The sequence below is a fragment of the Clupea harengus genome, chromosome 19 (assembly GCF_900700415.2).
Source record: "Clupea harengus chromosome 19, Ch_v2.0.2, whole genome shotgun sequence".
NCBI classification, from domain to species: Eukaryota; Metazoa; Chordata; class Actinopteri; order Clupeiformes; family Clupeidae; genus Clupea; species Clupea harengus.
Window position 1 is genome coordinate 16,177,487 of NC_045170.1, and position 26,572 is coordinate 16,204,058.

At 46.6% G+C, this 26,572-nt stretch overlaps 2 protein-coding genes across 4 annotated transcripts in view; one reads left to right on the plus strand and one right to left on the minus strand.

The window, feature by feature from the left end:
- The window catches only part of trioa (trio Rho guanine nucleotide exchange factor a), a 105,431-nt gene extending 85,328 nt beyond the window's left edge, over positions 1–20,103 (plus strand). For all 3 annotated transcript variants that reach the window (XM_031586749.2, XM_031586750.2, XM_031586751.2), the window contains 26 exons: positions 496–647; positions 1,103–1,202; positions 2,033–2,276; positions 2,788–3,083; positions 3,746–3,916; positions 6,715–6,810; positions 7,168–7,316; positions 7,790–7,856; positions 7,993–8,096; positions 8,407–8,476; positions 8,772–8,861; positions 9,005–9,097; positions 9,336–9,386; positions 9,497–9,574; positions 9,691–9,882; positions 10,638–10,818; positions 11,698–12,551; positions 13,544–13,791; positions 14,286–14,412; positions 14,521–14,548; positions 14,683–14,845; positions 15,029–15,150; positions 15,317–15,395; positions 15,839–16,039; positions 16,407–16,545; positions 16,847–20,103. In XM_031586749.2, coding sequence (XP_031442609.1) covers positions 496–647; positions 1,103–1,202; positions 2,033–2,276; positions 2,788–3,083; positions 3,746–3,916; positions 6,715–6,810; positions 7,168–7,316; positions 7,790–7,856; positions 7,993–8,096; positions 8,407–8,476; positions 8,772–8,861; positions 9,005–9,097; positions 9,336–9,386; positions 9,497–9,574; positions 9,691–9,882; positions 10,638–10,818; positions 11,698–12,551; positions 13,544–13,791; positions 14,286–14,412; positions 14,521–14,548; positions 14,683–14,845; positions 15,029–15,150; positions 15,317–15,395; positions 15,839–16,039; positions 16,407–16,545; positions 16,847–17,392 — 4,641 coding nt within the window. In that variant the 3' untranslated portion in view covers positions 17,393–20,103. The remainder of the gene's footprint in view (positions 1–495; positions 648–1,102; positions 1,203–2,032; positions 2,277–2,787; positions 3,084–3,745; positions 3,917–6,714; positions 6,811–7,167; positions 7,317–7,789; positions 7,857–7,992; positions 8,097–8,406; positions 8,477–8,771; positions 8,862–9,004; positions 9,098–9,335; positions 9,387–9,496; positions 9,575–9,690; positions 9,883–10,637; positions 10,819–11,697; positions 12,552–13,543; positions 13,792–14,285; positions 14,413–14,520; positions 14,549–14,682; positions 14,846–15,028; positions 15,151–15,316; positions 15,396–15,838; positions 16,040–16,406; positions 16,546–16,846) is intronic.
- Positions 20,104–23,153: 3,050 nt separating this feature from the next.
- The window catches only part of tinagl1 (tubulointerstitial nephritis antigen-like 1), a 28,603-nt gene continuing 25,184 nt past the window's right edge, over positions 23,154–26,572 (minus strand). The window contains exon 12 of the mRNA XM_012818337.3: positions 23,154–26,442. Within this exon, the coding sequence (XP_012673791.1) occupies positions 26,284–26,442 (159 nt within the window). The 3' untranslated portion in view covers positions 23,154–26,283. The remainder of the gene's footprint in view (positions 26,443–26,572) is intronic.

Here is a 26,572-nt window from a genome sequence, read left to right on the forward strand (position 1 = left end):
CATCGTCAAGTTGATTGTTTGCTTTGAGAATCCATCCATTGCAATACATTGTTCAGAACCAACTCCGGTCCAGCCAGTCAGCCTCAAACTATCAGTGTTTCCTGTCTGTCAGTTCAGCCACGTGTCCCATTTTAAGTGTCCTGCACATACCCCGACTGAAATAGTAAAATTCTCTATTCTATATTTGAAATTAAGCCAAGTCAGGGATGCAAACATGGAGGCCTGGTGAGTACAGACCCTCAGAGCTCACCCCTTAGACACTCGTCACATTCAAATAAACAGCATCAGAATGACCACTCTTACTTAACCATGTTTTTCTGTCTCTCTCTTTCTGCCCCTCCCCCTAATATTCACACACACACACACACACATCGACATTCATACTCTAACATGCACAAAAACCTCTTCATGTCTATACAAACACACACCCCTTCCTTTCTCTTTCTCTCTCTCTCTCTCTCTCTCTCTCACACACACACTCACACACACACACAGGCCTCCAGCATCGAGAACAAGCAGGACTGGATCAAGCACATCCGCGAGGTGATCCAGGAGCGCACGGTGCACCTGAAGGGGGCGCTCAAGGAGCCCATCCACATCCCCAAACCCTCCACGGCCAAACACAAGGGCCGTAGATACACGCCAAAGTCAGTGAAGCCCACTTTCATCCCTACTTCTCTTTGTAGTCCTGTTAAGTCCGTCCAAATCACATTTGGATGTTTCTTGGTGCTGTTGTTGTGCCTGTGTCGCATTTTGTGAGGAACTGCAAGTGCCGAGGTTATGAATGTTTATGTTCAGATGGTAGCAGTTCTAGCATGTTCTCTGTGTTTTGTCTTGTCCTAGTTAAGCTGATTTTACTCCTAGATGACATTTTGTAGTTTGAGACTGAGGCTCATGGTCCAGTCTGTATTACCTAAACGCAAACTCGGTATAATAGAAAAAGCGTCTTGTCTTTATAAATGTTGAATGTGTTAAGATATTTTTGACAACCATCCCAGCTGTCTGATAGGATATATTGTAAACTTGATACATACTTCTGAGTAAGCGCCACAAACAGGATCACTTACTGACGTCCAACCTTTTATCTTTGAATCTGGCACAGAGACGGAGAAGACCTGGACAGCCAGGGTGACGGCAGCAGCCAGCCGGACACCATCTCCCTGGCCTCACGCACCTCCCAGAACACCCTGGACAGCGACAAGGTGAGGCAGAGACCCCACTTCAGCCACCCAACTCCTGAGCTCTGCAGAGAAATGCTAGAAGTAGCTATGATAGCTTCAGTTGTTCCAGCAGTTGTAGTAGCAAGTCCTCAACTCCTCAGTGTAGTCAGTAGGAGTAGGAAGTGGTGGTAGGAGCAGGAGTAGGACTCCTCAGATAATAACTACTATTAGGAGTATCACTCGTAGTTGTAGAGGGAGGAAGAGGAGTGTGATTTCCAGTCAAGCGGTTTAGCTGCAGTTGCTAGCAGGTGCTGTGGGTGTTTTGAAAAAAGGTAGAAGTCAGCACTAACTGTAGGGATTTATTTCTGCTCTAATGCCAGAGAAGCCAGGAAGGAGATTTTTGCTGGTGTGACACTTCCAGTGAGATTGGGAGACGCTCTAGGTTAGCGAAAGTGGAGTTGGTGAGACTGTAATGAGCTTATTGCTGATATGCCTCTCCTCTTTATCACCCATCCCTTTTCTCTCTCTGTCTCCGTCCTCCTCCTCCTCATCCATCTATCGTGTGCTGTGTGAACTTCCCACTAATGACATTGTTCTCTTTCTCCATCCTTTTCCCCACTCCCATTTTCCCCCTCTTGTTCTATTATTCTTTACTTCTCTTTCTCTCTTTCCTCTTTTCTTGTTCATTGACCTTCTCTGCTTTCATTCTCTCTCCCCACCTCTGTCTCCCACTACATCGGTCTCCAATTCTTCTCCCCCTCGCATAATTTTCTTTCCCTCTCCTTCTCCTTCTCCCTCCACTCCTTTCCTATCTGTCCTCACTCTCTCCTCCTCCTCCTCCTCTTCCTCCTCCTCCTCTCCCACACACACAGCTGTCCGGTGGCTGCGAACTGACGGTGGTCATCCACGACTTCCTGGCGGGCAACAGCAACGAGCTGACGGTGCGGCGGGGCCAGACGGTGGAGGTGCTGGAGCGGCTGCACGACAAGCCCGACTGGTGCCTGGTGCGCACCACCGACCGCTCGCCGGCCCAGGAGGGCCTGGTGCCCTGCAGCACCCTCTGCATCGCCCACTCCCGCAGCAGCATGGAGATGGAGGGCATCTTCAACCACAAAGGTGGGTACCTGTACTAGGTCTAGGCCAGAGGATAAGAGGGAGGGAGGGCATTCTCAGGCACAAGAGTGGGCGATGCGTGGGCACTAGATGGATGTAATGTATGCCTGTACATGTAAGAATATATATATATATATATATCACAGGTGTAAGCACTGAGATAGCTGCTGGTAGTGTAGTTACATATCTGAGTCTACATGGGTGGCTATGTGCACAAGTATACAAAAAAAAGGCCATTCACAGTGAATGACGGTGGGGGTTGGGAATGGTATAGCAATGCTTTTTCTGATGGTCTTTAGATTTAGGAATGCTATAGATAGATAGATAGAAGTCATCTTTTTGTGTTTCACACAATTTGGTCTTCTGTTTTACCATAGCCCTAGGTTTAATGGTACATCTCAAGTGAAGATATAGTTCAAGTTGTACTCTATACCGTCCACTGATCTCTCTGTCTTTGTACTCCTCCTTCGCTTCTCTCTCTCTCTCTCTCGCGCGCGCTCGCTCGCTCCCTCAGACACGCTGTCGGTGTGCAGTAACGACTCGCTGCTGCCGGGCTCATCGCACACGCTGCAGCCGGGCCACGGCATGGGCTCGCAGAGCTCGCCGGGTCCCAAGCGGCCCGGCAACACGCTGCGCAAGTGGCTGACCAGCCCGGTGCGGCGGCTGAGCAGCGGCAAGGCCGACGGCCACGTCAAGAAGCTGGCGCACAAGCACAAGAAGAACCGCGACGTGCGCAAAAGCGCCGACACCGGCTCGCAGAAGGACTCGGACGACAGCGCCGCCACGCCGCAGGACGAGACCATCGAGGAGGTGAGATGGGAGGTAGGGGAGGAAGAGGAGGGCCGTGTGGGTGCCGGGTGAGATGGGAGGTAGGGGAGGAAGAGGAAGGGGCCGTGTGGAGAAAGGGGTGGCGGTGTTGGAGTGAAGGGGGGTGAGAGGATGGAGAAGAGGAGTGGCTAGTGTGTTGTGTCACTAGGCCCTAATTTCATTAAGGGGTAAGGAGGAACAAGCGAAGTCCGTTGCTCATGAACTAAAGCTAAGGTGTGCCGTATGGGAGTGGTGCACTGACCCACCTATGTTAGCACTTAGGTCTTGCGCATGGTGTTGAATTAGCAAAATGATATTGCCAATTCACAAGTAGAGAATTGGCTTTAGTTCATGTGCGCCAGACATGGCTCGCTGCTTTGCTCGCTGCCCATCTATGAAATTAGGGCCCACTGTGTGAGATTGGATGTTATTATTCAATGTTATTGTCTCTATATTGTTTTATCACCATCTGTTTGTTGGATTGAATGTGTGTTTGTGTTTCAGTTAGTGCCTTTTCTGTGTTTGCTAGTTCCTTGCATCTCTTCCTCACAGCGTTGCGTGTGTGTGTTTGCAAAACCTTCTAACTTTCTGTCTGTCTGTGTGTGCTGCAATTCTGTAAACACCCTAACCTGTCTCTCTCTCCTCTCTCTCCCCGTTCCTTGCAGAGGGTGCGTAACGAGGGCCTGAGCAGTGGCACGCTCTCCAAGTCCTCCTCGTCGGGCATGCAGAGCTGCGGGGAGGAGGAGGGCGAGGAGGGGGCCGACTCGGTGCCCCTGCCCCCACCCATGGCCATCCAGCAGCACAGCCTCCTGCAGCCTGACTCCCAGGACGACAAGGTGAGCCAGGGCATGCAGGGGACCAGCCTCAGGGGGGTCAGGGGCAAAAGTCGGGTGATCACGGGTGGGCAGTGTGCTGGGAGGGGTTGGTTGGGGTAGGTGCTCACCTGGGCGGGTGGAGTGTCGAGGGGTATTTAAGGGACGATTGGGAACTGGTTGAATTCAAAGGACGTGGAAAAAAGAATCTTTGATAAAAGGTTGGCCTTTAACAAGACACTATATATTTTTTCTGTTAATTTTGAAATGCCTGTTGTCACACTTGTTTGGAGTCATTCAGACATATGGTCGGACCATTTCCTTATTTCCTTAAATAGGCCAAATTGCCCGTTGTTAACTCGCGTATTTCACCATGTTCATGAACATTGCCTTCGGCTCCTGCCCCCTATAGGAAGTAGTTTAGCCAAGTAGGTGCTCTAGTTTCATCCCCAAACCCTTTTATGTTCTCTCATGCTCAAACCCCCATCTCCCACCCAGAGGAATGAGTTTCTACACAGACTCCTCTTCCCCCTTAGCTCCTCTTTTGGGTCAGTTTGCACCGCTCTGGTACATCCCCTCTTTGATTTGAATGATCTCTTGCTTTTTGTTGGGTGAATTTCTCATCGTTTTTTTTTTTTTTTTTTTTTGTGCACCTTGTATGAAATGTGCCCATGTGACTGGTCTTTTATGCCATGCACTGCATTGCCCGAAGCCCGTGCGACGCGGAGTGTGCTGAGATCGGTCCGAAACGAACGAAACATTCAGCCATTATCGAATCTGAATTTAGACTGTTTGATCATTCTGTAGCCAAATCTGCTGGGACCTGAAAACTGAAATCTCTACACGCTTCACTTCCACCAAAGGTATTCACCAAAACCCACCACTAGGGGGCAGTTTTGTGCCGTTGCTGCATTTAAACATGCCATTGAATTAGTAGAGTATTGCTCCACAGCAAATGCCTCAAACAGACTTCACTCTAATCACCCCCTGGTGTCTGTTAAACCAGGCGCACTTTTGGCAGTGCAGTGCATTGGGTAACATAGGTCTCTCACACGCTCTCTTTTTTTTACTCACACGCATACACACACATACACACACACACAAAGAAACACTCTTGCTTGCACGCACACACTCTCCAGCTCTGCCCCCCTCCCCCTTTCTTCTCTGCACAGGTACAGGTTGTGTGACACTAATTGTTTTTGTTTTTCTCTTGTGTTGTTGTTCTGTTGTTCGCCCACGTGGTTCTTCTTCTTTTTGTTTCTCTTTGTTAACCACTCAAGCATTACAGCGTTGATTTGTGTCCTGTCTTTGTTTTATCTCAGTTTCCATACCTCTCCATCTGAGTCGCATTCCCCCCTCTTCTGCTCTCCCTCCCTCCATCCAGAGTGTCCCCCCTTTCTGTTCAGCACCCCCCATTCCATGCTAGAACCTAAGATCCTGGTTTTTAGCAACCCCCCCCTTCCTCCCCTCCACACACCCCTGAGACACCCCAACCCCCACCCCAACTTAATTTTGCCTGCTCCTTTAGAATTCTTATTCTCTCTACTTCGCCCCTTATTTGGTTACTTTAACTCTTTAGTTAGTCTTTCTTATGTAGAACCCCTGCTTTGAGTTGTCTTGACTAAAGATGTAAATGCAAGTTTTCTTTTCTGCTTTTAGTTTATTGCCTTGACATATTCTGATCTTTGAGTTTCTATCCTCCTTGATGGTGAACAGTTCTTTCAACGACTCAAGTATATCAAAGCACATCTACCCAGTTTTTTTTTAATCATTTACCTTTAAGTAGTAAACCTACTTGTTTTCCATTTCTGTACTTTTGAAATGAGAAAACTCCAAATCATCAAACCTGGTTTGTCAAAATCCATTTTTTATTTATTTATTTGTTATTAGACTTCGGTGCCTCAGACAGCCTCCTGACTCGTTCCTCAAGCGTAGCTTCAGAGCACAGCAGGGCACATGCACTGAGAGGGGGGAGGTGTGTGTGTCCACGTGCATCCGTGCGCGTGTGTGTGAGAGACTATGGTCATACGGGCGCCTGTCGTGAACGCACGTGTCCACGTCGGTGACATGCACTCGGACAGAACAAATGGGGGGGGTTCCATGTGCCTGACAATGACTCTGAATCTTACTCACCCCGCCCCTCCAAAACCACACACACACACACCAACAACAACCACCCTCTAACGTGCCCCACCCCCATACCCCCAACCCATCACCCCCCCTCCCTCTGTGCTTCGCCCTCCATAACCCCCCCCTCACGGGTGTCTAATTGGCATCTAAAAGCTAACGCCACCGGAGGCCGCTGCCAGACCTAAATTGGAAAGTCTGGAAGGCACAGCAAGGGTGAGAGTTTCTGCTAGCTTTTACTCTTTGTGGTGGACAGCACTGTGTCAGTCTGGCCTTAGCTGGAGGACCCCTCAAAAGGCAATAACAGACCGGGGTCAATTTAATGTACACATTGAGTTTTATTTAGTATAGAACATGAGCTCCCAGAGTGACTAAGTATTTTAGTGTAGTATGATGAATTATTGTTGGGTCCCTGTGGTTCTTCTTAATCTTCTTAAATTATGATGGTATGTTCCCAGCATTCAATCATGTTAAATTCTATGGAAGAATATGAAGGAATCATACCTGGACCTAATTCTATTGTGTAGCTGTGGGGTAAATAAACGTAACTAAATAATGAACTAGTTGAGAGAAGTGAATGAGATCCCAAAGTTTGTATGTACATCTCTTTATGTTTGCATCTCGTCTGAATGTCTTTCTTCCCTGTGTCTTCCTTTCCTTCTCTCTCTCTCTCTCTCTCTCTCTCTCTCTCTCAGACGTCCTCCCGTCTGTCCGTGCGTCCCTCCAGCTCAGAGACCCCCAGCGCTGCTGAACTGGTCAGTGCCATCGAGGAGCTGGTCAAGAGTAAGATGGTAAGAGTCAATCAGACACGCACACATTTACAATCTTCTGCAGTGCTGACCGATATGTTATGGTGGCAGTTTGTTGTGAAGCCGTGTATGTGTGTGCTAGTTTGTGGGGTCTGTGGTGCTTTGGCCTTTTCATTTGGCTATGAGGCCAGCAGTGCATCCATAATCAGTAATGTACGTACATATTATCAAAGTACATTTGTCTCACTTCTGCTGTGTGAACCAGGAACACTGACTTTGATCTCTCTCTCTTTGTCTCTTTCTCTCTCTCTCTCTCTCTCTCTCTCTCTCTGCCTCTGCCCTCTCCCTCTCCCCTTTCCTCGTCTCTTCTCCCCTCCTCTCTCTCTCTCTCTCTCTCAGGCTCTGGAGGACAGGCCTAGCTCTCTGTCAGTGGAGCAGGGCGACAGCAGCAGCCCCTCCTTCAACCCGTCCGATAACTCGCTCCTCTCCTCCTCCTCCCCCATCGACGAGATGGAGGAGCGCAAGACCGGCTTCCTCAAGAAACGCCAGTACGTCGCCCACCCTTTCCTCCCACTTGGCCCCCCCCCGCCACCGCCGCCTCCTCCCTTCCTCCCTCTGCTGGGCTCTGACTCAGCGCCTCCTTCTCCTCTGTTCCCCTAAGACTTCACTATGATCTATCCGGGATTCCCCTCCTCCTGTTTTTCCACTTTAGGCCGTTTCAGACGTACCACTGTCCTTCATCACACCTCCATCATGTGATTACTATCACAGCGCAGCACATTTATCCGCTCATATGACTGATCCACACATATTTGACTGCTCAACCCTTCATACCTGTTATTGGTAGACATACTTGCCTCGCCATCGTTCATTTGAAGTTAGCATCTTGTCATCACAGTTGTTGTCATCCTCTTCTTACACGTCTCGATCTCTTCTCCTCTCCCCACTCTTCCTCACGTCTCGCTGTTGACTCTGTGGGGGGGAACTCTGAGCTGAGGTGTGTCTTCTCTCTCCCCTGCAGTTATGTTTTACTGGAGCTGGTGGAGACCGAGAGGGATTACGTGAGGGATCTGGGCTTGGTTGTGGAGGTGAGTTGGTCTGTGTCTGTGTCTGTGTCTGTGTCTGTGTCTGTGTCAGTGTCTGTGTCTGTGTCTGTGTCTGTGTGTATGTGTGTGTGTGTGTTTCATCCATAACTAATGTCATGTGAACATGTGCACCTGGCAGGGCTACATAGCCAGGATGAAAGAGGACGGCGTCCCTGACGACATGAAGGGGAAGGACAAGATTGTCTTTGGCAACATCCACCAGATCTTCGACTGGCACAAAGAGTATGTGTGCCACACCACTTTACCTCCCTCTAATCATCCTCATACTCATGACACACACACACACTCACACACACACACACACACACACACACACTCTACCAAAAGTAAAGCTGGTGGCCCACTGTGTTCCTTCAATTCAAAAGAAAGAGTGTAGGAATTAACAGTCATGGGATTAAATCCCAGCAGTACACACACACTGATGCCTGAATGATCTCTCTGTAACAGACCTCCACAGGGACGATCTTTCTCTGCGTTTGGTTGGTGGTATTGTCATATTAAAAGAAATGTTTCCTTCATTTCTGTGTTTCAGCTTCTTTCTGGGAGAGTTGGAGAAGTGCCTTGAAGACCCTGACCGACTGGGCTCTCTGTTTGTCAAACATGTGAGTTAGTCCCTGGTGTACACACACCCACTCACACACACTCACACTCACCCACTCACACACTCTCACACACACTCACACACACACACTCACACACGGTGGTGTCCATCTATCATGCCTGAAATGTCAAGGTTAAGCACTGCTTACAAAACAGAGATTGTGTTACAACGCTTCTGTGAGTGGGATGCTGGTTGGTTAATTTTGCGCTTCAGATCCTCTGTGGCTCCTGAGTGGGCGTGCGTGTGCGTGTGTTAGAGTATGTGCTAATCCAAGGCATCTGTTTTATCCACTGCAGGAGCGGAGACTGCACATGTACATTGTCTACTGCCAAAACAAACCCAAATCGGAGCACATCGTCTCAGAGTATATCGACACTTACTTCGAGGTACACTGCCCCTCAGATTCCTCCTCTCTCTGTGTTTGTGTCTGTGAAATATGGAGTTCCTGGTCAGTCTCTCTCTTTAAATTGGCTGACTCCACATAAACCCTCATACTGACACTTGACCTATGACTTTTAAATGTCCTCAGGACCTGAAGCAGCGCTTGGGTCACAGGTTACAGATCACAGACCTCCTCATCAAACCTGTGCAGAGAATTATGAAGTACCAGCTCCTGCTGAAGGTAAGAGAAAATGTCTCGTGTTGATGCAGTAGGCACCTCTAGTAAAAAAGCATCTTATCAGTAAGTCCTTATGCAGTCTGAACTAGACATCCACAGCATTATCACTGCAGTACTGTACTTGCTAAATATTCAATATGCACTGCTTAATAAACCTTGGTCTGTTACAATGATGTATGTGTGTACATAAAACATTGTATTTAATGAGTTTTTTTTTTTGTTTTTTTGTCCACCCTTGCAGGATATCCTCAAGTTCTCCAAAAAAGCTCTGCTAGACTGTCTGGATTTGGAGGTGAGTGTTTTTGTTTTTGTTTGTTTTAGTTTTTTCCCCCCCATTTCTTTTTTCTGTTTTCCATAGTGGTTGTGTGGGCCATCCTCATCACTGTTGTGACTGTGTTGCAGAAAGCATTAGAGGTCATGTGCATTGTACCAAAAAGATGCAACGATATGATGAATGTTGGTCGACTCCAAGGATTTGACGTAAGTATTGACTTAACTGAATACTACATGAATACAATATCGTGGATTTCGGGAGCAAAGTAAGAATTTTCTCCTTTTGCAGAAACTTAATTTCTCTCTCTCTCTCTCTCTCTCAGGGGAAGATTGTAGCCCAGGGCCGTCTCCTCCTGCAGGACACCTTCCTGGTCTCCGACCCTGACGGAGGCCTTCTATCCAGGATGAAGGAGAGGAGAGTCTTCCTCTTTGAGCAGATTGTCATCTTCAGTGAGCCCCTGGACAAGAAGAGAGGCTTCTCTATGCCAGGCTTCCTTTACAAGAACAGCATCAAGGTACAGCCCAGTGCTCTCACATCACTCACTGGCTACAGACTAGACCCAAGTGTCACACTGCAGAATCTGGGCTCTGGGTTCGAGGTGCTCTTACTGTAAGGCTACAGGCCTAACTGCAGACAGGCAGATCACATACGCAGTCCTGTCTGTCAGCATTTACAACAGGCCAAAAGCAGCATCTCAAGGTACTCAGGTCACTTAGTTATTCACTGTTCCCACCGTCATGGAAATCCTTGAAAAGTCATGGAAATTTTTTTTAAATCCTATTTTCCAGGCCTGGAAAAGTCATGAAATTCAGTAAATTCATTGAATGTTTTGGAAAAGTGATTTAAATTTGATTTTGTTGTTATGGAGTTCTAAACAAATGAATTATGTTTTTCTACTCTTCCATGGATAATATTTCATTGTGCGAATTTCTACAGCATGATGCAGTCTCCACTTGAATTTGACATAGCCTGACTAGCCTATTAGAAAAGGAATGGAAATGATGTTTAATTTTCATTCAATAATTAGGCCCAGCCTGTAGAATAATGGATGGAAATGTGTGTATGTGTAGGTTGAGAAGGGTCATGGGAATTTCATGACGTGTCCTTGAAAACTGTTTTTGAAATGTTCATAAAAATGGATGGGAACCAAGTTGTTGGTTAATTAATTAATTAATGTATTAGTTGGTACAACTTTATCTGGGAGTGGTGGAGGTAGAGAGACAGTGGGTCTTACTGAATGAATACATGTTCTGTCTTCCACCCCTGTAGGTGAGCTGTATGGGCCTGGAGGACTGTTCGGACGGCGACCCCTGCAAGTTCGTGATGACCTCTCGGACGGCCGGCGGCAGCACCGAGTCCTTCATCCTGCACTCGGCTCACCCCGGGGTCAGGCAGGTCTGGAACCTCCAGATCGCCCAGATCCTGGAGAGCCAGCGCAACTTCCTCAATGGTACCAGCCTCCGACCACACAACACCACTCTCACTCGATGCTTTTATCTTAGCTGTGATACAGTGTTAATGTTAATAACTTCCTCAATGGTACCAGCCTCCGACCACACAACACCACTCTCACTCGATGTGATCTTAGTTGTAATACAGTGTTAATGTTAATAACTTCCTCAATGGTACCAGCCTCCGACCACACAACACCACTCTCACTCGATGTGATCTTAGTTGTAATACAGTGTTAATGTTAATAACTTCCTCAATGGTACCAGCCTCCGAATCACGCAACACCACTCTCACTCGATGTGATCTTAGTTGTAATACAGTGTTAATGTTAATAACTTCCTCAATGGTACCAGCCTCCAACCACACAACACCGCTCTCACTGGATGCTTTGATCTTAGTCGTTATACAGTGTTATTGTTAACAGTTCCATATAAGTAAATCAAATGAAATTGAAGTGTTTTTATCAGTATCAGTTCAGTATTGTTACAGTTTTGTTTTGTTGTTGAAATGTCATGTCAATACATCTCTAACTTACCTCTACTAACTCCGAGATTTCATCCCTCATACTGTATGCTAACTCTATTAACTGATTTCCCTTTGTGGTTCAAACCCAGCCTCACTTTCCCTTTGTTTACCTCTGCCTATGATTCCTGCTCTGCTGGTTACTGAAACCACTGTCTCATTCTCAGTGGTTTCTTTCTCTTTCTCCCTCCTCTTCCCCACACTCTTCCTGTACCTTCACTTCTTCATACCTCACCCTCTCTCTCTCATCTCCACGGCCTCCTTTCATTCCTCTGACCCTCTATCTCTTATCTGCCACCTCCTACACCTCTCTCTCTCTCTCTCTCTCTGGCATTCTGTGTATGTCTCACTGCAGCGCTTACCTCTCCCATAGAGTACCAGAGGAACCACATCGGAGGGGGAGCGAGTGGCCCTAGTTGCCCCAGCAGCAGCAGCCAGGCAGGGGGCAGCAGTGGGCCTGGCATGGCCTCCGGTGGTGGTGGAGCTGGCGGGGGAGGAGGTATCTCCGCCGGGTCGTGCTCCCGCTCCCGACCCTCGCGGATCCCCCAACCGTCCCGCCTTCCCCAGCCCCTCCGCCACCACTCCCCCGCCATGGGCTCCGGCGACCTCGACGGGCCCGACAAATTATCAGGTACGTCCTCCCGTCCCGTTGCCGCGGGTATCCCCACACTCCCATCCCCATCCTCCACCGCCCCAGCCATTGACCCAGAACACAGCCGGGAGGTCCGGACGAGGATGCAAGACAGCCCTCGCTCCAGACGGCCCGACAGTGGCTCCAAGGAGATCCCGGTCGAGCCGCCAACTCCCCCTGTGGTCCCCGTGGTCCCCGTGGCCCCTCGCACCGCCACGAGTCCGATAGCAATGGTTAAGCCCCGGCCAGGAGCCCTCTCCCCCATGGCACCCCAGCTGGGCTCCCCCGCCTTTGGGAAGGAGGGTCTCCCACCCTGCAGCCCGGTGCAGAAGACTGCCTCCACACCAGGTGCCGGCAGTTCCTCGGGCTCCTTCTGGAGCTCCGTTCCGGCCTCTCCTGCCAGCCGGCCCGGCTCCTTCACCTTCTCGGGGGAGGCCTGCGACACACTGGGCCGGCAGAACCAAAACCAGAACCAGAACCAGAGTCACCGGCACTCCACCCACAGCAAGGACGCTGACCGCATGAGCACCTGCTCCTCGGCTAGCGAGCAGTCCGTGCACTCCATCCAGAGCAATGGGGTAAGAAGCCCTACTCAAGCCCCAGGCTTCGGTTCGGCCTCCTCCACTGACAGGCACTGGCTGTACTAAAAAAAAAAAAAAAACGATTGCTTGCTACTACCAGGCCAAAACCCTAGGGAAACGCCTCCTCTTCTGCCTGCCTTCTCCGGTGTCTCTACTGACTGTACTAACACGATGTAGGACATTTTCTGTTCTCTCTGCTTTCTCTCTTCCACTAACGCCTCTCATGTCGACACATTGCTCTGTGTGTACGGAACCTAATCAGAATTCCATTTTTCGACTGCTACTAATGTCTAGTGATCCATCATCTCCTTATCAGCGGAGGCCTGACGGGAGACGCTCGCGTCTCTGAGGATCGTCCTCCAGATGTCAAGCCGCCTCCACCGCTTCCTTCTCAAACTCTCGCTCTGATAACTGTCCTTCCTGCCTTCCTGTTGGTGGAGAGGGACCCTGACGCAGAGCGCCCACTGTATCTCCTTCTGCCTGTCTACTTGCTCTTAACCAGATCCATCCAGAGTGGTGATTTTAAATCTCTGTAGACCAGAACAGACAGACCAGGTGCCTGTTGTCAAGAGTTTTAGTAACTCTTTCTGCCGCCTCGATCAATCCTTTTTTCTTCGTCGACTTTCTCTCCTGCCTTCGTTAGTCCTCTTCTCTGGGGGCTTAGACCCCACACTTCCTCTCTCCTAACATCCGATTTCAGCAGACTGCATCTTGAGACTGTGGGGGGGTTTGTGGTGCTACTGCGGGACTGATGTGTGTGTGTGCCCCAGATTGATGTACTAAACTAGATAAGACTTGTGTGTATCCAAACTCTTGTAACATGACCTTGTAATGTATAGAATTTCGTAAGGCAACCATAATAGAATTATTTTGTGTTTGTTTGGGGACGGAAAAAACAGTGGTAGCGTGTGACATAGAATAGATGATTTGCACCAACTCTCCATCCCCAGCAGTTGCACTTACCACTGTGTGTGTGTGTGTGTGAGCAGAGTGAAAGCAGCAGCAGCAGCAACATCTCCACCATGCTAGTGACGCAGGACTACGTGGCTTTGAAAGAGGATGAGATCAGCGTGAGCCAGGGCGAGGTGGTGCAGATCCTGGCCAGCAACCAGCAGAACATGTTCCTGGTGTTCCGCGCCGCCACCCAGCTCTGCCCCGCCGCCGAGGGCTGGATCCCCGGACACGTGCTGGGCCACACCTCCACCATCACCCCCGACAATACAGATGGAACCATCAAGTACGCACTAGTCACATCCAGCACACTTAGAAGGAAGTAGAACGTTTAGATTGAACACTAGTCACATCCAGCATATTTAGAAGGAAGCAGAATGTTTGGATTAAACATTAGTCACATCCAGCAGACTTAGAAGGAAGCAGAATGTTTGGATTGAACACTAGTAACATCTAGCACACTTAGAAGGAAGTAGAACGTTTGGATTGAACCAAGCGCAGAAAGAAAAGAAGAGCGTAGACTGGGCAATAATGTAATAATTATGCATTTCACACTGAACATACTTAGATTTAAGATTGTATGCTTGGCTTGCGGATGTGGCGGTATAGTGATATTAAACAGGGTAATGTAAATAGAAAGAAATATTGATCTAAGTGTAGATTTCTTGTTTACAGTGGAGGAGAACTGTCAGCTGTGCCGAATGAAATGTTTTGACTAAACACAAGTGTGCTGACCTGTTACTGTACTGACCCTTGTGCCCGTCCTTGCTCCGCCTACAGGAAATCATCATCATGGCACACGTCCCTCCGCATCCGCAAGAAGTCAGAGAAACGAGAGAAAGAGAGCAAGCTGGAAAACGGCTACAGGAAATCCAGAGAGGGCTTAGCTGTGAAGGTTTCTGTAAAGGTCCGTCACCCCTTTCTTCTTTCCTCCTATGCACATAACAGTAAACACTTTGCTTGTTTCAAAGATCCATAAGCATTGCATTCATTGTTTGTCTCTTTTGTGTTTCAGCTTCTAAATCCAAACTATATCTATGATGGTAAGTTTTAATGCCCTTGTCCAGCATTTTTTCACCAAACTAACCAATTCAGTGATTCACCATATACCAGTAGAATTCTTAAAGACCCACATTGGGAAAATAAACTGAGGCTATTTTCGGTTCTTGTCTTGTAGTTCCGCCGGAGTTCCTAGTGCCCCTGAGCGACGTCACCTGTGACAAAGGAGAGTGTGTGACCCTCCGGTGTAAGGTGTGCGGCCGGCCTAAAGCCACCGTCACCTGGAAGGGGCCAGACCAAAACACACTTACCAACAACGGCCACTTCAGCATAGCCTACAGGTACACAGTCCAGATACTGGTCCAGTCACTCACTGCAGCAATAAACACAGAGATTGGCTGGTTGGGTCAAGCAGAGGATGTATACACACAGTTCAGCCATGCCATGTTGTTTCCTGTTTTCTGTTTCGATTTTGTTTGTTTGTTTTTCACTTTTCTCATCTCCGCTCTTTTCTCTTAACACAGTGACACTGGTGAGGCCACGCTGCGTATTGTGGGCGTTGCTGCGGACGATGACGGTGTCTACACCTGCGTCGCCACCAACGACCTAGGCAGCGTGACCTCATCAGCCAGCCTCCGGGTACTAGGTGAGAGTGCATCTTAACACACGACAGATCACACACACACACACACACACACACACACACACACACACACACACACACACACACACACACACACACAAATATCTAGGTGCACTGATCTAAATGCACACGTAAAAAAAAAGCATATCTGACCCTTCTTGTTTCACAGGAACGTCCAGTGATGGACTGCGTGTCCTGTGGAAGGACAACTACGAGTCCACTTTCACTGAGGTAGCAGAACTTGGCAGGTAAGGGGTCACATTCCTGTACAACCTCCACTGAAATCAAAAGAAGTTTGAGCCAATAGGATTGTAACTGTTACAAACCTGAAGTGTAAAGAGGATGTATTTACAATGCATATTACCCGTTGGCGTACGGGTTAAGAGGTACCAATGTTCACAAAGCATGTGCTTCACCAATAGGGGGTGCTTTGCTGTAGTGAAAAAAGCGGATGTATACAATGCATATTACCCGTTGGCGTACGGGTTAAGATGTACCAATGTTCACAAAGCATGTGCTTCACCCATAGGAAAAACCAGTGGCACAAGAAGCTAATAATTTTTATGTTAAAGGATTGCGGATGTATTTACAATGCATATTTCCTGAAACAGATGCATTTAAGATGCATATTACCCGTTTGCTTACTGGTAAAGTGGTACCAATGTTCACATGGCATGTTCTTCACCACTAGGGGGCGCTTTGCGGTAGTGAAGCGGTGCGACCAGCGCGGCTCCAAGCGAACCGTGGCGGTCAAGCTGGTCAACAAGAAGCTGATGAAGCGTGACCAGGTGACCCAGGAGCTGAGCATCCTGCAGAGGCTCCAGCACCCCCATATCGTCTGCCTGCTGGACACCTACGAGACCTCCAGCAGCTACGCCCTGGTCCTGGAAATGTGAGTGTTGTGCAGGATGCGTGAATACACACACACACACACACACACACACACACACACACACACACACACACACCACTATTAAATCCAGTAACCAGATCCATGTTTATAAACAGTTTTTTCACTTTGGTGCAGGTCAGGGTCATGTCCTGGGCTATGTTGAGTAGTACACATAAATATAGTAAAGTACATGACTATGAACCTCAATTATGTTGACTGACAGATTTTACCAATCGCTCAGTCTCTCTCACATGCTCATTCTATCTTCCTCTCTCTTAGACACTCACACACAGACACACTCACACACAGACACTGTTGCATCCAAAACGCAGGTCAGTGTTTATAAACAGTGGTTATGTTTGTCCAGGTCTGACCAGGGTCGTCTGCTTGACTACATTGTGAGCTGGGGGAACCTCACGGAAGAGAAGGTGGCCTTCTACCTACGGGACATTCTAGAAGCTTTACACTACCTGCACAACTGCAGAATAGCCCACCTGGATTTAAAGGTGAGCACAAACACTGGACAGGGGTAATAGCAGACTAGCAGAATAGCAGAATTGTGGCCCAGTGTGGCCCAATAAACCATGCTTCCTGTCTGACTTAGTTCTGTCCTATTCAGGGGGGGCACTAGAATATAGCAGGACATTTGTTTCCTGGATCAGCCAACTCTGATTATTTGCCGCTGTGTACAGTGCACTTGTACACCTAGAATATATATTTTCCGAAGTTGTTGATTAAGCTCTACAGCCAGCTTTGCATCTGTACAACCTGATTCACCCATGACCCTCATTTCCTCTCCTCCGTCAGCCTGAAAACCTTCTGGTGGACCAGTGCTCATCGCAGCCCACCGTGAAGCTGACTGACTTTGGCGACGCCGTGCAGCTGAACTCGGCCCACTACGTGCACCCGCTGCTGGGCAGCCCCGAGTTCGCCGCCCCCGAGCTGGTCCTGGGGGAGCCGGCGGCGCTTGCGTCGGACCTGTGGAGCCTGGGCGTGGTCACCTACGTGGTGCTAAGCGGCGCCTCGCCTTTTCTGGACGAGAGCGTGGAGGAGACGTGCCTCAACATCTGCCGGCTGGACTTCAGCTTCCCCGGGGACTACTTCCAGGGCGTGAGCGCGGCGGCGCGGGACTTTGTGTGCCTACTGCTCCGCGCCGAGCCCTGCAAGCGCCCACCCGCCGCCGCCTGCCTTCAGGACCCCTGGCTGCAGCCCAGCGCCGGCGGCCACTCGGTCGAGTGCCTGGACACATCCCGCCTCATCTCGTTCATCGACCGGCGCAAGCACCAGAACGACCTCCGACCTCTCGGCGGCATACGGGCCTTCCTGCACAGTAGACTTCAACCCAGGATATGAAATTGATATTGTGATGGGGGGGGGGGGGGGCGGGGCATACATTTTCGAGCCAAATTAAAGGCCAAAATCGAAGAAGAAGAAAAAAAGAAGAATGATCTCATCCTCTTTCAGCTGCCAATCGTGATTTATGTTTTCAGAGGAAGCCTGCTTTCCTCCTTCAATCAGAACTAATCAGAGCCTCAGAGAATGTCATTATTGACGTTCTCAGCCAATCAAAACAAAAAACGAAAAAAAAAACTTAAGGATCGCTAGTCCTGTCCCTGTCCTAAGCTGCTGGCTGTTTTTAAACTCACTTGATTTGTAGAATGAACAGGATCGGAAATCGGACGAGTTAGTTTGGTTATCCGATAACTTTCACCTAGATTCACCGAACACCGGAGCCACAAGAGATGGACTTGAATCTACGCGTGGAAAACAGGAAAAGAAACCTGCACAAACATGGTGGAGCTACCCTGTGTGGGGAGGCATCACCAGTTAAAACTAGCGTGGAGAACAAAATGTTTTTTGTCAATTTTATTTTTTACTTTTGCCTGAGCCAGAGAGAGCAAGCAGTCCTGCTTTGCGCTTTTACAGTATTAAACTTGAGAACATTAGAGCAAAAGCGAAAACAAATACAAGAAATACCCTTTCATAGAGACAATGTATAGGAGAAAAGATCAAAATCACGTGAAGAGAACTTCCACGCCTTTTCCAAACCACATTTGAATACACTGTACTTACGAAAGCAAATAAAAGCTAAAAAAAAAAAAAAAAGATATATATATACATATATATATGTATGTTCTCAAACAATACGCCCTCTGGTCAAAGATACATATTTGGGGAGATTCTCAACGCCAAACTCCCGAGCGTGACACTCTGATATCTTGAGATGTTTTTTAAGTCCGATCAAAGTGTTTTTGATTGCTTCATCAGTTACGAAATCTCATCAGATCGTGATGGCCACTCTACATTTAACAGATTTTAAACTGCTGCAAGTCAAACCTCTCACACGTTAAAAGAAAGAGTAACAATTTTTCGCTTTGACTAGAACATTTTGTGTTGCGCAAATTTAAGATGTATAAGCCTTACTTTGTACATAGACTGTTGTCTGGCCTGTGTCCTTTTCATTTGAAAATGGTGTCCTGCCACAAAGAGCGTCCTCTGGGCAGGAGAAGGGAATCCTGCCGGACGAATGGGAGATGACCATGGAGCAGGTGAGCTTCTGAGTGGCGGCCAAGAGAGCCAATCGGACGCAAGAGTGGCGGGGAAAAAAGGAGGAAGACAGAAATCTGTAAATGCACTCACATTGTATGTTATGTTTTTCGATTCTTCTCATGTGCAATGTTGCGGCTTTAACAGTTTATGCAACTATTTATGAAGACATCTGTTGTATCTGTAATAAATATATAGAAAAGCATGTACTTGGTACTGCAAGTTCTGCTGTTTAATGGTGTTTTTATTTAATCTTTTTTTTTTTTTTTTTTTACTGTTATTTAGTCGAGTATTACTTTCCCTGTCATTTCACAGGGTCATTTGTCTACATGGCACTTATGCGTCTGTCTGTCACTTTTTTTTAACATAGGTTATTGGCATACCAAAGCTATCCCAGCTTTACTATGATTTACCATTCTGTTCCTCCTCGCGCATTTCACTGCATTAAGTTATATATTAAAATGCCGTTCAAAGGTGTGTTTACATGTGTTTCTATCATAGCTTTATTTTATTCCTTTTTATCGAAGAAACTCCAACTTAAGCCAGTTGTCCACATGACGGGCTATCCTGTTCTTATTCAAGTTGAGTTCTCTGCACATCATTGGGGAGGGTGGGGTGTCGGGGGGGTGCGGGTGTCGGGCCAAAAATGTTTCCCCACTGAATCGGACAATATTGTCAGATTTTGTTTCTGGACGTCTTGGACGTCTTGTGATGGCAAAACATAGGCATGAATGTGATGCCTTTTGAAATTATTTATGTAATTGTCTTGCCTCATACCATTTGTTTTTAAGACCAGTATTTAGTTCCGTTTTTTTTTCTTTTTTAGTTTTCTTGTCTACGGCCTTGCAGTAAGGGCTTGCAGTTGTTGGTGGTAACCATAGCTAGAACCCCGCCACTGTTAGGATTTTCGAAAAAAAAAAAATGCAATAACACACACTCGCACTGATAAGAGATTCTTGCGTAGGACACAGTGGTCAACCTGCATAGTAAGCTGCTACAGTCATATCTGTATGAACTAGGAGTCATTTTGTCCCATGGCAGTCGGTTCTTTCTTAGAGTGAAGCTCGGCAGAATGTTTTCTCTCTCTCTTTTTGCATTATGTTTGGCAGTGGAGAGATTCATGTCTTTCCATAAAGGAAGGAGTGTACACATGGAGTCATCTGTATAGTCCCATATCATGTCCTCTTAATTTATTCGTTGTTGTAAAGTTGTACAGAAGGCGTTAAAACATGGGAACTCGGACTGGATGCATTTCTCTCTCTCTTTTTTTTTTTTTTTTTTTTTGTTTTGCTCGTTTTAGCTGTCTGTTTTTGTTTTCTCGCTTAGTTCCGATCTCACGTATTTTATATGTATGTATGATTGTGGTTTTATTTTCCAACAGATTTGATTTCAGTTATTTTATACTTTTTGCATGTATATTTCTTTGTACAGATGCCATAAGTGTTTACGCGACCTGTGCTGTAAATATTTTCCGTTTTGCCATTTTGTTCTTTTGAAATTAAACATCCAGAACATTTTCTCTGCTTCTGCCATTTGTTTTTTCATCTTTTCAACTTCATTAAGCAAAACGCTTTCATTTCACTCCTGTTCTATGCATGTTTGGTCTTTGTAGGTGATATAATGGCGTCATTATTGATAATCATCTTGTCCGCTCGCATAAATGTTTGAAACTATGACCACTTATGATCATGTAATAGATTGTTATTGCATCCAGATTCAGGGCGTTGTCGTGACAGGTGCACAGAGTGGTAACATGCTTATGTCATGTCACTGTCACTAATGACGGGATAAGGCTTCTTTATGATGGGGCTAAATGTAAGCCTTAAATGTAAATAGAGTTTAAGTCAAGCATCACAGAGCACGTTGTAGCTGTTCACTGAATTGCAAGTCCTGGAGTAATGCCAGAAGGTGTCCTCAACAAAATGGCTTTATAAAGAAAACGTTTCTGTTCAAATACCTGTCAAAAATGGCCCCTGGACGTTGACGGCTGAGTTGACCCACGGGGCGGTTGTTGCGTTGATCTGTTCCAGAGTAAGGTTCCATCCTGAATTGCCTGTGCAGTCACCACTGATCATGTTAAAGTTGGGCCACAAGCCATAGTGATATATTTTTCTAGGTTGATCTTGTTCTATAGAACTAGTTAATAAATTGCATTGCATTTTGCTGGTTGTACTTTTTAGCCTTATGACACTGATAACTTTAATTGTGAGATGGAATCTAATTATATTGATTGTTTTTAACTTAATTACTAGCTTGTTGCAATTGTCCAATTAGTTATCTCGATTATTCACCTCTTTACCTTTTGTTAGAAATAAAACTTCATTAAGGCCCTTGTTTCTAGTTAGCAGAAGATATCTCACTACTAGGATGTTAATAGGTCGGTAGTCTTGCACATTACAGTAAATGGGTTTATGGTGAGAAGCCTTGTTTGTGTTGGCTTTCACCTTAATTCAATAGACCTACCAACATTTGGATGTGTTGTCTTCAGACTGTACTCGGTTCAGACGGTCACAAAGTCAAGCTCAAAAACTGTAAGCTTCAACGTGTATTCTAGTGCTTTGGCTATCTGAAAGTCGTTTCGACCTAACTCTAGATATGTGTTATATTGAGGTCTGTTTGGCACCGCAATGCCACAATGTCATCCAGAATGTTTTTGACATATGACGTGAATAGATGACATTGTAGGAATATGTCACAGACTGTTACACACAGTGTGAAAGAATACAAGAGCATTCAGTGTTCATCCCTAAAAGCTGTTTTGTGTGCTTATAATAGGCAGAGAGGGAGGAGGATATCCTGGTTGGAGTGCTGTTGTCAATACTGCGCTCCTACTGTGCAAGGCACTGCTTTTGTTGGCAGTCAGGATCCTGGGAAAACTCTGAAAGCCTTTTCCTTGGCATCATTCAGGAATGTCACCAATGTGCCAAACGCATTTTGCCTGCTGTACCTTGGACATGAATATATATTTAGGGCATCATTTCAATACGGCACTGGAAAAGCCAGTGCAAAAAAAATGCTGAATGTTTGGACAAATTGGACTTTACTGCTTCCATGTCATCCTATTGGGACGTTTTTTATAAATGTTCTGTTCTCTAGCCCAAAACAAGACCCTGTAGGGTACCCACTCTTGTCGACTTAAGGCAGTTGAAACGGTGAAATAGTACAACCAAATACAACTCTCTTTATCTGTTGGTGCTGGTCTAATCAGTTCAAGTGCTATGTAATGAATGTGGTGGTATTTGTTAAATGCAGTAATAGATGCATGGTGTGTTGCTATGGTCCACAACCGATCACATGACACTTGCTCTCCGTATTTATTCCTCGTGCAATAAATACATAATCCATGTAAGGGTGTAGGTGTATTTAAGTTCTCTTTGCGTAGCTGTGGGATAATGAGGATGGCACAAATGGCACTCATGGGCACATGCCCGCACCAGCACATCTTCGCGTGGTTTCCTGCCAAGTGCGGATGGTCTGGCGTTTAAGCCTCGTCCTGGGCATCGAGCTGACACAACTCTGTCCTGTCTGCTGCACAATTTTGCCCCGCGGTCTCACCTCCGCCCCTCCCTGGCAGAGGCTCTGCCAACCGTGGCAGGCGGGTGAGTGGGCAAGTGAGCTGAGTAGGGCAGGCCGGGACCGGGCAGCAGCTCCCCCTTTCTGCATGCCGAGTGCTTACCGCGCCCCCCTGCTGCCCTGGAGCTGTTTGGAATAGCTGACTGCGTTGCTTTGTTCTTTGAATAATGCAAGTTGTTAATGAAATGTTTTGGTAAGGGGCCTAATGTTTATAAGGACAAAGTTTAGGACAACACGTTTCTTTTTTTTATTCTCATCTGCGATACCTGAGCCCGGAGGGGTTTAAGAGTGAAATACCAGACAACAACTGGATTGGTTGGGTTGGGGAGGATTTTATTGTCGTTTGTGAACACTACAGTGTGTCTTTTCTTGAGTGCACACCATAAAAAGACAAGAGAGATGATGCACGTTGCACATAAAAAGCGAAAGTATACAACTTTTTACACAATCTTTAGTCCTTAAATAAACATGGATTATCACAATGGCATATAACGACATTCACAACGTGATACATGTGGTTTTGAAAAAAAAAAAAAGGAAAGAAAAGAAAAGGTTTTGGATACAGAGGAGCAAAAGATTAGCACAAGGTGTGATTCTTCTCAAGGAGGAGCGTCCCTTAAACTGGACCGAAACCTAGGGTTCTGATACCGCTAGGTGCTTGGGGCTAAGAAGTCTGGCGAGATGCCAGCGATTTCCTCTGCATGATTTGGACCCAATTGCCTCCTTCAGTCACCGTTGATCTAGTCTGTGTACAGCCAGTTTATCCCTACAAGGGAAGGAGCTCTTGGATGGCTGGATGGGAAAATGGACCCAAAGGCTAAAACGTCAGGATGGGATGGGGGGGTCTGGGGGGGGGGGGGGGGGGGGGGGGATTACATCATACTGTCTATGAACCAAATGTACTGGAAGGTTGGTATCCATGAGTGTGATGCCCAGTGACAGCTAACATAGCTTATTATGGCAATGTAATACAAAAATAAATACAACGCAAAAGTGGTACCAAAGCTATTTTCTTTATTAGAATACTTTGATAAAGAAGATGGCTGCCACACAAGGAATGGTTACCACCGGTGTGTAAGTGATATCGGATTGCCCCACAGAACAAGAGCTCAGTGGAAATAACGATGATCATGAAATGAACTGTAACAGGTTATACTCTATTGTGCACGTTCAGTGTCTTTCATCAAAGGAAAAGCTTGAGACAAGTTTCTGTACTTTTTTTTCTGGTGGTCTTTCTTCTAGAACATTTGCACCAATTTGCATCGACTTGTATGTCAAAACAGCATCTATGCTACGTGACCACAGTCAGTTTTGTTCCATGGTACTGAATCCACAGCGATAGAGCCTCTATGGCCTCAGTAAGGCCACTGCATTATTATTTTTTTAAATCTAAAAATAAGTTTTACTACATTCCTTTATATGACTTTTATCTTCCCTCACACAACTTCTAAAGGAATGTTGTCATTTTAGAGTGTGGGCGTGTCATGCCGAGGAAATGCAGGGATCTTATCAGAGATACATAATTGTGAGTGAGTACAGGTAGTCTGTCATAGGTGTATCCACAACGACCTGTTGATGGCTCCATCTAAAGCCTCTGTAAGGCCACAGTAGGAATTTAGCATACTTCCACGTTTTATTTTTCTCTATTTGCCCGCAGTGCCTTGACATTCCTAATTCATTCTTTGCATACCTTTCGGATTGTGTGGGAATGCAAAAACCATTGTCTGGAGGTGCAAAAGTATTACAGACAAATGCCCTCTAACCCCTAGCCACTCAGACCCTCTATGAAGCCAAAACACAAACAGTCACTGGAGATACTAGGAGCCAGGGCCTGGGTTTGGCTGGAGGGGGGGTGTCAGCTTGCTGTACTATGATGCCACATGAACACCTGGGGTGTGATCAGCATGTATGTGTCAGTGACTGACTGTGTGTGTGTTTGCACCTTTTGTGCCACGGTTGCTCTCCCTCTATTAGGGAGGGTGGAGGGTGTGTGTATCAGGGAGATGGGGAAAAGCCTGTGTGTGTGTGGCTAAGTTAGGCATGAGGATGGGGGTGGAGGGCAAATACAGGGGCGATTCATGAAAGAAAAACATTGCATGACAGCAGGGTCAACACTTATGCATGTGACTCTTTGTTCAAGGGTAACGCTAACAGTCTCAATGACTGGTGAACAATAACCGCCTCTCTCATGGATAGTTATTAACCAGCCTGAAACACCTGCTCTGTGCTTCCAGGCTACGGTTATGAACTAGCATCGAATGCTATGCATTTGTGTTTCCCTGCATGGCTGCATGCCGTCATCGCATTGAAATTGAAAACAGTGGAGTGACGTGATGCAACGTAGGGGACACTAAGAGAGGTGGGCACCGTTCTACTCCCTAAACAAAAAAAATGCAACAAAGTGAAACAAAGCAGCTTTTTTTTCACAGATGTCAACCACCAAGTAGAAAATACAACAGAGGAGGTGAAAGTAAACAACAGAAATGGTTTTGTAAGGTTAATACTTGACTCTGTAACACTTTACAAGATAACAAAGATTAAGACTATAATACAAAGATGCCCATTTTGGATCAGAGATACCAAATCGTAAGGTTTTTTTTGGTTTGCAAGTGAATCAGGTTGTTGAAACGTCTGTAACGCCGTTTCCTGCTTAATTGCTCAAGAGAGCCCCGAGGCTTCCAGACAAGCAAACTTTCAATCATTTTTTTCTTCCTCTCTTCCTGTCTTTCTTTATCTTTCACTAAACTGGAATGAGTGACAGGACCAACATTTGAAAACGTCAAGGCTGTGATAAACGGTTGGTGTACAGCTGGCATACGGTGTGTGGAGTGAGGTTTGAAGGTAATGTGAAGCAGGTGGTCTCCGACGGAACCAGATGGAATTCCGTCTCCATGACAATTAGCCCCTCAATCCCTCTATGATTCTGTCAAGTTTTTTCTCTGAAGGGGAATGTGGTCATAACCATCGAGTTTTGTTGTGCACAACTTGATTTATGACCTCATCCATCATGTTTTTGGCGAGACGAACAGTAGACGACTAAAGCCAGCTTGATTTAACATGGAGATCTATCTGTGAAGGGTGAAGATTGTTCTACATTCTACCAATGAGCAGAGCTATCACAAAAATCATGTTCATATATATATAGATAGATAGATAGATAACTTTATATGAAAATAATATAGAGTACTCACATCTAGGCTATGGGTTGGTAATAAATTATTGGTCAACTCCAACTCTGATTAAGAAGCTTATATTACTGTACACCCCCCTTCCCCCTCTGTTTTCTTTTCAGTGTGTGCTGGAGCTCTAGGTTTGTGTGGAGGGGGGGGGGATTTGCCAATGGTCTGCCTATCCTTAATGAGAGACGTGAAGTGAGCAAGGTGAGTCATAAACATATGCGACAATAAGATTCAGGTCCTAGTGATACGCACTCCCTCACTCACACTCTCTCTCACAAAACAAACACTCGGTGGATTGCAGTGGCTCTAGGAGAAGCATTAGAATCACGCGCACATCTAAAAAACAGGTGAGTGCTTTACCCAACTAGACGCCACCTATATATTGTAGCCTTTGCCCTAATCCCAACTGGGTTTTAACAATTGTCCACTTGTCAACTGTCCACCAGGAGGTTTAGCGTTTAGCAACTATCATAGCGTGACAGAGGCAGCAATCAATGTGGTGATCCAAAAACGATCCGAAATTTCGGCATCGGTCGAAACCATAATAACGGGGGAACTGATAGAGTCTCTGCACAGTGCAGCTTTGACGAAGAACAGCCGGGGGGAAATTGTGTTCTCTTCACACGTAAGGAAGGCTGACGTCGTCATCACAAGTGGTCTTTGGAATAACAAAATGTCCTGAGAGGTAAACTGCAGAGGGGTTGTGTGTGTGTGTGTGTGTGTGTCTGTTGAAGAGTTACGGGAGTTGACGTCTCGTTGTCATGCTCAATTTTTTTTTTTTCAGTTTTGTTTATTTTTTTGGCTGTGTACACTTGGGTTGGTGACGGGGTGTTAGGCTTCTAAGATACCCCTGGGTCAGTAAGGAAGCCCCTTCAGAGGTTGCCAGGGGAGGCGGGATTGTGGAGGTTGGTTGGGGGGGCGGGGGTGAACGTTGGGAGCGTGCGTCTACTTGCGCCGGCCGTGATGGTGCTTTTGCATGTCCTCCATGGTCACGCGGCCCCACACTCCGATCACGAAGGCCTCGATCTGACACTCGTTCTCCCCGCGGGCAATCCGGAAGTAGCCACCCTCACCCCAGTCTGTGCCCCAAGAGTTGGCAGCAAGCTGTCAAGAAGAAAGAGAATATGAAGCATATGAAAAAATTATCAGTCTTCATACATAAACCTCACATAAACCTCAATATCTATCAATAATCATATATCACAACCAATGGAAGAGCCTTTCGTCTACACTT